The sequence below is a fragment of the Microtus ochrogaster genome, chromosome 2 (assembly GCF_000317375.1).
Source record: "Microtus ochrogaster isolate Prairie Vole_2 chromosome 2, MicOch1.0, whole genome shotgun sequence".
Classification (NCBI taxonomy): Eukaryota; Metazoa; Chordata; class Mammalia; order Rodentia; family Cricetidae; genus Microtus; species Microtus ochrogaster.
Genome location: NC_022010.1, coordinates 33,622,230 through 33,633,761, shown reverse-complemented (window position 1 = coordinate 33,633,761; position 11,532 = coordinate 33,622,230). Strand labels below are relative to the sequence as shown.

At 48.4% G+C, this 11,532-nt stretch overlaps 1 protein-coding gene across 1 annotated transcript; it reads left to right on the top strand.

Moving 5' to 3' along the window:
- Window positions 1-7,152: 7,152 nt before the first annotated feature.
- Window positions 7,153-11,313, top strand: Rtp2 (receptor transporter protein 2). Its single transcript, XM_005344762.1, has 2 exons — window positions 7,153-7,316; window positions 10,806-11,313. Exons 1-2 carry the CDS (start codon window positions 7,153-7,155, stop codon window positions 11,311-11,313), a joined length of 672 nt encoding a protein of 223 aa, XP_005344819.1.
- The last annotated feature ends 219 nt before the right edge of the window (window positions 11,314-11,532 follow it).

Here is an 11,532-nt window from a genome sequence, read left to right as displayed (position 1 = left end):
GAACACACCTGCATGTGAAGGTCAGAGGCATCCTTGGATGCCATTACTCAGAAACTATCCACCTTGCTCATTTGAGATGGGATCTCTCCCTGGAGCTCAAGACTCACAGATTAGGCCAGGCTGCAGACCAGCATGCGCTGAATCTGCCTGGCTCTACCTCAATGGCTGTAGTACTACAAGTACACACCACCATGCCTAGGTTTTCACATGGGTGCTGGGGATCATATCACATAGTCCTTTGTCAGCAGAACTATTTCCCAGCTTCCCCTCTCCCCACCTGGGTCTTCCGAAGGGACAGATACACGGCTTTGTTCCCTTTATGTTGGCAATGGCCTTCTGAGACAGGCCGCTGTAACACTCTGCTCACGTGCTGGATTTCCTTCTTGGTGCAAATCTGGGCTGATGACTTTTTTCAACTTGTTCTGTCTCCAGGGCTTTTACACATAATATTTTAAGGCACATTTTTTAAATGATATTCATAGAAATGGTTAGTCTATCTAATCAAGTCTTTTGTGGACTGGGAACAGAGAGCAGCAGCCTTGCTTCCGACCCCCAAATCGATGCCTCTTCAAACAGTCACAGCAGTGCTTGAAGCTGGGGTCCTTAAGATCTACCTCTCATTTTGTTAGTTAGAAAACAAATTTGCCTTTCTTCTTAAGAGGATTTGGCCAGGGCTTCAGACTTAGGTCTCCAAAGGTCCGGGATTAAGATTCTGCGCCACTCTGTGCAGACCACAGTGGTCCTCTGTCTGTCAAGCACATGTATATCTTGCAATAGGGCAGTTGTCATGACACACGGATCTTCCTGGAGGCCCGAGACACAAGGATTCTCTCTTTGGTGGGTCTGTTGTTCATTAATCAGAAGGGAGGCAGTCAAAAGGCCAACACCAGGCACCAGGATTTGGGAATCCTGCACAGCAGAACTTTTCCTGACCTTCGTTCAGGTGAATGTTTTGGTGGATTTTACACCTCTGCAAAATACTCTGGTTCATTCCTCAAAGTGCCTCTCCTTTCTGAAGGATCCACTTCCCCATCCTATCCTAGTGGGGTTGGTGTGCTGTTTACCAGTGGATTCTGAGGGGATGTCTGTCACTCAGAGTTCTCTGAAGGTGCAGACCGTATAGAACACACACACACACACACACACACACACACACACACACACACACACACACGGGATTTTTGGATTGGCTCACACAGTATGGTCTAGGTAGTCTAGCAAAGGATGTCATATACAGAAAAGGTCAAGATTTCAGTAGCTGCTTAGTCCATGAGGCAGACAGCTCAACAGTCCCACCCTAAAGCTGAAGTCCAGGAGCATTTCTTTCTGGAGAGTCGCTGGTCTTCACTCTCTGTTGTGGTGATATTCAGTTGTAATCTAACAAATAAAGCTTGCCTGAAGATCCGAGTATAGAACTAAGTCACTAGTTAGCCATAGAGACCAGGCAGTGGTGGCCCACACCTTTAATCCCAGCACTTGGGAGACAGAGGCAGACAGGTCCCTGTGAGCTCAAGGCCACCCTGGCCTATTTGAGAGTGAATCTGTCTAAAAGAGGAACAGAGCTCTCACAAAGGTGACCCCAGCACTTGGGATCACCTGCCTTTAACACCAGCACTAGGGAGGTGGAGACAGGAGTGATATGGCTGGGCAGAGAAAGAGATACAAGGCAGGAGGAGACAGGAGCTCAGCTACAGTCTGAGGATTCAGTCTGAGGATTCAGTCTGAGATGCAGAAGGATTTGTAGAGACAGGACTGTCCCCTTGGTCTGAACATGGTAGAGTTAAGAACTAGTGGATGGCTGTTCTGTTTCTCTGATCCTTTCACCTTTCACCCGGTGATAGCCGGCTCCGAGTTTTTATTATGAAGACCAATTAGAATTCATGCTGCACTCTGTTGGAATCCCAAAGAAACTGTTTCTAATATCAGAGAAGGGATGCAGCAGTCATAGGCTTGATAATCTTGTCAACTAAAATGAAAGCAAGCAGGCAAAAAGCGATGTTCCCTTCTCCCATCCCTGGTGATGCAGGAGGATGAAAACATCTCTTGCATGCTAAGATACCGGGACTTTTTTTTTTTTTTTTTTCCTAACTCACAGCCAGAGTTAATTATGTACCTGGAGATCCCTTAAGACCTATGACTGCTATCCTTCTGTATGCTCAGCCTGTTTGTTTAGCCCACCTTTAAAGATAGCAATTCAACAACTAGCATACTTGCCTTGTATCCCCCATCAATCAGCTTTCATAACCTTAGATAAAGCATAGCTTAAGATAAAGCTTAAAGGCCATGGCTGAGGGTAGTGCAGGCATGTTCTAATCATTTGCCCAAAACGGCAAAAATAGAGATTAAAATCAATCATATAAAATCGACTGTAAATGTTGAATACAACATACAGATATTACTTGATGAACAGTGATGCTTGTAATGCTGCTTAGTGTCTGGGCCAGTTGGAATCAGTGACTTAATTCCTTATAGAACAACCACCTATTTTTGTAAAGAAGCTCTTATTCCTTCCCCACTTGATGCTTTCTGTGCTGTTTAATAAATACATACCTAAGATCTTTGTTAGGGACACACAGACACAGGCAGACACAGACAACACACAGACACAGACAGACACAGATAGACACAGATAGACATGGACAAAAACAAACATAGATACAGGCATGAACACAGACACAGAGAGACACAGACACAGACAGACATGGATACAAGGCAGACACAGACAGACACACAGATATGAACATGGATACAGACAGACACAGACAGACATGGAAATGTGATATAAGATACCCTTCTGCATGCTGTGATTATGTGTTTCTATTATTGGTTGATGAATAAATCTGTTCCAGCCAATGGTCATGCAAAATATACTAAAGCAGGAAATCTGAACCGAGATACAGAGAGAAAAAGAAGGTGAGGAGGGCGGGAGGAGAAGACACCATGTAGCCACCGAAGAAAAGAGAGACCAGCAGCAGCCTAAGAAGAAAGATACCAGAATAGAGGTAAGGCAATGGCTGTGTGGTGATACACAGATTAGTAGAAATGACTTAATTTATAAGAGAGAGCTAGCCAGTTAGAAGCCTAAGCCACTGGCCAAACAACTGATACTAAGCCCCAGAGTGGTTCTTTCATAAGCAGCTATGGGGACCCAGAGGGAGGAGAGAAACTGGTCCAGTGGGACCAGCAGGATGGAGAAGAGCCTTCCCTCTACAGACATGGACACAGACACGGACACAGGCAGGCACAGACAGACAGACAGACAGACAGATGTAGACATAGAAAGATATGGGGGAGATTTACAATATGACCTTCTATCAGGCACAGATTCAGACTCATATAACAGACAGGTGTGGGACAGAAGACAGAACAGGGGACGCGGGAACAAAGTAGAGAATTCAGATCTGGGCTGTCTTAGTTAAATGACCCTAGAGGGAAATGCTTTGCTCTCCTTAATGTGACACCAGCACATTATTGGTGACTTGGAGTTTATTATTAATGTGTTCAAACCAACCACACATTTCCTTTTATCTGGGCTGCAAGTCCCTTATAGAAAGTGCCCAGCAACTTGTATTTCAGTTGACTCCAGACCTAGTCAAGTTGACAATCATTATGAAGCCTCACAAGTCCACCCCTCATCAAGTTGACACCCAATCACATCTCCTTATATCATGTTTAATTTCCATAGAAAATAAAAGCAAGATCATAATTTTACCGAACATAATATCATGATTCCAAATACAACTACAGGCACAGTGTGTATTTTAGATAAAGTGGCAAAGTCCCTTGAGGAGTGTTTAGTCTTTGAATGTCTCATAACTTAAATGCTATAACACAGACTCTCAGCACTTAACCACTGATATTATCTGTAATTGAAGCTACATATCACAATAGAGAAATATAGAAAAGAGAACACAACTCTCAGGTTAATATATGTGTCTATATGTAGAAATACAAAATAAGATAGAAACACTTGTGTGAATTGCTGTCTTCATTTTTGCATCTGGTTACGTGACTTAAGCTGATATTTATATAACTACCTTCCTCTACCACCCATTCTGTATTTCCTCCACCCCTCAGCAAGCATCTCAGCAGGTCTTGGTTCTTGTCCTGGAGGAGTGACCTTACCTTCATCCCTGAAGTGTTTGAGAGCTTTGTCATCCTGCTTGGAATGGATTGCTGTAATCCACCACTGACTTCAATCACAGAACATGGTAACACCAAGAGCTGCCCTAAAGGATCTCCAGACTTAGTCTTCCTTATCTCTACTTTGGAGAAGCAATCCAATTTCCCCACTGTAATCTAGACTAATCACCTCATGTACCATTGAAAAGGGACCTTCTAAGGTTCTTTGAAATTGGAGACAGAAAGGTTTAACACCACCTTTCCCCCCCTGGATTTCTTTAGCAATATCACGAGCCATTAAGTTATTTAACTTAAACTTTTGGTACCCAATGGGTTAGCAGATGCCCATCAGTAACAATGGCCAGCTGTGCAGGGACTCAGCCCAGCACGGAGTTCGTAGAAGATGACTGTGTTCCCTGAAGAGCGTGTGCAGACATCTCTGGGAGGCAGCTCCCAGACGATTCTGATTTATATACTTTCCTAGCTCTTCATCGCTTCGTCATGTTAGGTCCCACACTGATGTGACTGTCATACAATATTCTGACAATTAAACTCTAAATGATGAACATTTTGCAAAAGCATTTATTACTTAGCATTCCATACAGGAATAAAAGGTGGTCCATTTTGCTTGTGGGAGATGGGTGGACGGAGCTATTAAGGCTAAAATTAGTTCATTGTAAAGAATATCACCCAGAGTGTTGAGGAGGAGGTTCTGAACCATGAGTTGCCAGTAAACAATGCACCCACATGGAGAACTTTTGAATGGCGCAGCTCAGTGCCACACTGAGAAGAAGGAGGTAGTAATTGCTACCTTGTTGTATAGTAATTGCTACACTCTGTCTAGTCATTGCTACACCCATTGAAGGTATCCTAGGAAAGACTTTCCAGCAAAGGGCATTGCTGTACAGAAAGATGAACTACACTGTTCTCTGCTTAAAGGATGTCGTTCTAACTTAAGTGTGATCCTGTGCCTATGGGGATTGCATCATCTGAGGGAAACGCAAAGCAAAGCAAAGCAAAACAGTGAACCCTGGCAGTCCTCGTGGTCCCTTTGTCTTCCCTTCACTAACCTTTGGCCTGGGAACAATGGCATAGCATAGTGCGTCTCAGAGCTGGACGGTGGCATGTAGCTCCAGGCCAGGCCAAATCTGCTCTCAGTTTTCTTCAGTTCTTGGGAATTCATGGGTCCTGCAGGCCACCTGCTTTGTAGCTATTTTCAGGACAGTCCTCAGGGAGCCACCCAGCCCTGGGTTCCTTTGGGGAATAGTTGCCCATTTCTAGGCCCCGGTTGTCCTGATTCACTATGAAGAGATTTGGGTTGGGTGTGGTGGTCCAAACCTTTAGTCCCAGCACTCAGGAAGAAGCAAGCAAATCTCTCTGAGTTCTAGCCCGGTGTGGTTTACATAGTGAGTTCCAGGCCAGTCAAGGCTACATAGTGAGACCTTTTCAAAAAAGAAAATAAGTAAAATATAAAACTAAAAAGAAAAAGGAAAGGAAAAGAGGGCTGGGGTGTGGAGATTTGAGTGGAGAACAATAGAAAAACCAGAAATCAGTGTTCTTCACAGCTTCATCCTTTCTGAGGTTGTGGGCACAAAGATAGAGGATGATCACTTCTCTGCTCTAAAGGACACCCGAGGACACCTGGTGGCACTGCTCCAAACTCATCCCACATGGGAACCATATGGAGGCACGTGACAACTCTGGAACCCTGCAGCCCTGAGCACTCCCAGCCCCAGCAACCCTCTTTAGTTCTGCACACTTCGGCTGTCTCCAGGGTTCTAGGGAGCCGGAGCTTTCGTTAAAGAACTTACAACCGACAGACGACAGGCATCATGGAACCCTCACAGCTTTCTGAGCAGAGCCCAGGTATAACATCACGCCTACCGGGATTCTCCCTGCCCAAGACTGCCTCCCCTTTGTGGAGAAATCACCTTCGCCTGGATTATGCAAGCATAGAGTTAAGTCCCCTCTGGTCTCTAAAGAATTTAACCTGGGCATCAGGGAGCTAAGGTGTTCTGTTGCCTGCCCTGCAGCAGCTGAGGCAGCAGCAGCCTGCATCTTGGAAGGAAATAGCTCCCCTATCAGCAGCCTCAGTGAGCCTTGGGAGCAGGGCATGGATGTTGCAACCGTGTAGTCTGAATTGCCCTCATTGTGCTTTTCATGGTGTATTACATTACTTCTGTCTCACCAACTGGAGTGAGAATTCTCCAGCGGAGGGCTAAGTGTCATGCCTCTCTTAGTCACTCTGCCCGGAGCTTAGTTACTCTCACAACAATCAAAGGAATAGGCATCATTTGGGAAGACCTAGATCTGAACTGGGGATGAACTTTTGGAGGTTATGTAAGCCTGGTTTGTGGTCTGTCTGGGCTAATGGACAGGTCAAGTAGCTCGTGTTTGGTACGCAACGAACAGTGGTCATAGAGCATCAACAGTGTGGGAGCATCAGACCTGGATCTGAACTGGGGATGAACTTTTGGAGGTTATGTAAGCCTGGTCTGTCTGGGCTAATGGACAGGTCAAGTAGCTCGTGTTTGGTACGCAACGAACAGTGGTCATAGAGCATCAACAGTGTGGGAGCATCAGGTTCCTTACCTCCCTCCTGTTTCTCCGGGGCTCCCTAGGGGACTACGGTTGCCATAGCACACAGCTGGAGAAAGTGTGGAAGAGCAATGGGGTGAACAGGCCACCACATAGTCTTTGTCCCATGGGGACCTCTGTCAGCCCCAGGCAGTTTGGGCTGGGGCTCACCGCCTACCTGCTTTTTCCACTTGGTCAGTATTCCTCCTCCGTCTGCCTCTATGATCTAGTTCAGAACCCTGCAACTCCCACTTGGGACTTTCCTCCTCCCTAGCTCTGGCTCCTGGTACCTGCCTGGCTGCCATAGCAACAGCTTCCAGGGTGACAAAAGAGGGAGCTGGGTCTTGTGGGTGAGGCTTTTTGGACCACAGAGACTGCCCGGGCTGCATCCATCCACGCTTTCTGTGTTCTTCCTCAGACAGGGCTCACATTTCCACCCAGGCCAGCGGGATCATGTCCACCAGCCTGACCACTTGCGAGTGGAAGAAGGTCTTCTATGAGAAGATGGAGGTGGCAAAGCCAGCTGACAGCTGGGAGCTCATCATAGACCCCAACCTCAAGCCCAACGAACTGGGCCCGGGCTGGAAGCAGTATCTGGAGCAGCATGCCTCAGGCAGGTGAGAGGCTGGCGGGAGGGTTGTGTGTGCAGCACCTCCCCCTTGCTGGGGAGGGTCCACAGACTTTCCAAGTCTGGTCCGGCACTGGGTCTCACCATGTCAGCTCAGGTGACAAGCGGGGAATAGATAGCCACAGAGGCTTGGCATCTAACCACAGCTCTTCAGACTCCCCCATTACTGGGAGCAAATTGTGTTCTGTATTTGAATATCAATTTTCCATAAAAAGATCAAGAGTGGTAATTCTTCAGCGCCTTGAAAATTCAGTCGCTTGGTGTAGTTGGAATGGAGAAAAGATGCCATGGGGATTGCCAAGCTAGGAGTCGGGGGACTTGTGCTCTGGGCCTCCCATGTCTGTCTGCTGTCAAATGCAACTGGACTTGAAGACAGAATAAGTTATTGAACACATGGTGCTTTTGAGAACTTGATTCCATAGCTCTGTGGACTTGGGCATACCCTTTTCTTTCTCTGTCTCCCAGTTTTCACACCTCAGTTCCTCTGAGCATATCACTCAAACCCTACCAACGTCACTCTGAATGGATGATGAAACTGTTGACCCCAGGCAGGGCTTCCCCTAGACTCTCTTTCTTTTTAGCTTTTTTTCATTTTATGATGACTTTTTCAAAATGTATTCTATGTGTCTATTACATCATGTATCTCGATGGCATTCATTCCCCTGTCCCTTTGCATCTGCCCTTCAACCCCGGACCACCTCCTCTCCCCCCAAATAAAGCAAAATTTAAGAAAAAAATGAGAAATATTTTAGAAGGGAAAGGAATTAAAATTCTCATCATGGATGCTGCAATGTGACATGGTGAGTCATGCCATAAACCCCTTTGTCCATGTAGCTTTCACTGCATGTGTTCAATGTAAAGTGTCCTTGGTCTGGTTTGAAGTCTCTGGTTTCTCCTACATGGTGGATGCTCGGTCCTCACGGGGACTCTTCCTGGAATTCCTGTTGTTGCCCTGTACTGTGGAGATCCTGCAACTTTGGGTCTGCAGGTCAGGTTCCTCCACATGCTTCAGTAGGCCACAGGTGGGTGGATGTTGGGGTGGACCACATCATAACCCTGGGTCTAGGCCTGGGTAGCTGTAGGGTTGGCCGGCTGGATGAGAAATGGGGACAGCTCTCCCATGTTTACAACTTTGGCGATGGCTCACACACACCTGCAATAACAGGGTTGCCTCTCCTGCTCTTATGACCACAGGGCCAGCTCTCCCACCCGCTCCAGGCACTAATGGAAGTGGGGGAGGGGACATGCGGCCACAGTCCATGCGGCCACAAGACCAGTGGGTAATGGGAATAGCTCTCCCATGCTCACAATTTCAGGGTTGGCTCTGAAATTTTGCGATACCTGCGCAAACCGTGTTGGCTCTATTGCGCTGTCCCGGTGAGATGCAGTGCTTGCTCTCCTGAGTGTTGCAGTTGGTGGGGGTCAGAGATAGTGTTCCCATGCTTATGACCACAGGGCCAGCTCTCCCACCTGCGTCAGACAATAGAGACTCTCCACTTTCCAAGTGTTCCTCACTTCCCACCATGCCGAGTGTCCCTTGCGGCTTTCTAAAGCCGACATCATTTCCCCTTCAGACTGATGCCTTGGGACTGGTGTCACAGTTTCCCGCTCACACAGCCTCCAGGCCAACTGCAGGAGCACTAACCAGTCCTCCTCTTTGGTCATTTGGATTCATGTGAGACCAGCTGGTGACTGTGTTGTGGAGGTGTGAACAGAGCAAGGGTTGTCCATAGTGTATGGATGTGAAGCATCTTGGGTAGAGAACGGCGTGAGGGTGGGAGTAGAAAGAGGCAGATTATGGGTGGGGACTGAGCATCTGGAGTCTTACCGCAGGCCATGCAAACCTGCATTGACGTAGCTCAGACAGCAGAGGCTGACTGGTTTATGTTGGCGCCTGTTATAGATACTGGGCGCTGGGTGGTCCTCTAAGTAGCTGCGTGTTCTCTTATTTCCTATGCTTCAGTCTCATTGCTCCCAAAATGCTCTCCCACGTCAGGTACTTCTGGAGATGTGGGGTTTGGCTTGAGAGAGGGGAAATAATTCTGGATTGACTTATTGAAAAAGATATAGGAGACTGAAAACAGGAAGCGTTTGAACCTCTTGGAGGACAATGTGCAGAGGGCTGGAACAGGTAGGTGGGGCTTTCGGAGTTTAGGGACAGCTCCAAAGGCTCTTAGAGCTTCTTATCTCAGGGCTCAGTTCCAGCCAGCCTCAGGAAGAACTGAAACACAGTCATTCTGTGCAAAGCCCTTTGGCTTTTAATCTTTCAGATGTATTAAATCTCAGGCCCGAAATTGCAGGGATGGAGAAGAGAGGGAGCCTTCCAATCCAGGGCCAGCCCGATTCCCCTTCCCTTTTGACTATGTCTTGGGTAGCACATCGTTCAATGCTCATGCTGTCAGTGACTTTCAGGGGTCAGAGGCTGCTTTGCTGTCACCGCTATTCCACAGTGGCTGAGTAGTTCTTAAAACACAGTTGGTGCTGGCTACATTGATTGAGTTCTTCATCAGAGGTTCTTTGAAGCCTTTGTGCAGTGGATTTAGGCAGACCCAGCCATGAGGACAGAAATGGCCCGGTGGACATGCAAGCTCCTCTGAAGCTTTTGTGAGCAGGGGCTTACAAGAGGACATTTCAGGGTCACAGGTGCCTCCCTGGAGTTCAGGAGTGCTCCATCACAGGCGTGTAGGAGGAGCTGGGCTTGGCAGGTGAGCCCCAGACTGCTGCCCTCCAGCTGTCTGAGGCAGTGACTCTAGGGGTCTAGATTAGACAAAGTGGCCTGCGTGAAAGTCGCAGTGAGGGTGGGGATGCAAGGGAACAGAGTCTACTTTTTCCGTCTCACACAGGATCACTGCGGTGCCTGGGGTGACTCGTTACGGGCAGTGAAGGTGTAAGAATCCAACTTAGCATTCTCACTGATCCTGTCTATTGCAGGCTGTCAATCTATCCTGCTTTTCTGGAGAGCTTATTACAGTCCTACAATGTGCTAGGATCTGAACTTGTACGTCATCTCCTCAGAGCAGGCCAAATTCAGTAGTCAGAGGGTGACGTTGCCACTCCTTTTCAGAGTGATGCCTGAGCAAGTCCAACACAGACACCATCAGGCTGCAGGTAGCAGATGAGAAATGAGTTGCAGAGAAGGAGAGCCATACTGTCTTTGAAGGTTGACCAGACGCCACTCTGCTATAGGCTGGGCGGAGGGCAGAAGCCATAGGAGGGCGCATAGGAGGCAGCTTCCAGATGACAACTGACTGGTTACCCAATGGCTCCAGTGCTAGGCTAAGGAGGCTACTCGGGTCCCCCAGGGTGACCACTAGGAGGAGATGGTGGCTGGTTACCTCCAGTGATAATGAGCCCACAGACTGGTAAACATGTTCTTCCGTTTTCAGCCTCTAACGCTCTGGCCGTTTCTTTCCTGTGCTCCCCAGCTCTGACTGTCCATGAGTCTCACCTGCTCTACTCCTCCTTTCTTTCCTGCCAGGTTCCACTGCTCCTGGTGCTGGCACACCTGGCAGTCGGCTAATGTAGTCATCCTCTTCCATATGCACCTTGACCGCGCCCAGCGTGTTGGTTCGGTGCGCATGCGTGTGTTCAAGCAGCTGTGCTACCAGTGCGGCACCTCACGGCTGGACGAGTCCAGCATGCTGGAGGAGAACATCGAGGGCCTGGTGGACAACCTCATCACCAGCCTGCGGGAGCAGTGCTACGACGAAGATGGTGGCCAGTACCGCATCCACGTGGCCAGCCGACCGGACAGCGGGGTGCATCGCAGCGAGTTCTGCGAGGCCTGCCAGGAAGGCATCGTGCACTGGAAGCCCAGCGAGAAGCTGCTGGAGGAGGACGCTGCCTATACCGATGCCTCCAAGAGGAAAGGCCAGGCCGGTTTTGTCTACAACTTCTTCTCATTTCGTTGGTGTCTGTTTTGGGGTACCCTCTGCCTGGTTATTGTCTATCTGCAGTTCTTCCGAGGCCGCTCTGGCTTTCTTTAGGGAAGCTGGTTAGAATGGGGGGGGGGGGCGGAAAGGAGGAGAGGGAACGTGGGGTTGAGACTGAGGACTCGGTTTCTTGATTCTGCTGCAAGTTCAATCATCTGCACCCTGCTCACTCGTCTACCAAACGAGGAAGCTGCCCTCGGAGGTGCTCAGTGGTCCTTCTGCTAATTTGACAGCAACGAGGGGGAAGGAGGGAGAGGTGGGAATTTGGGGAGC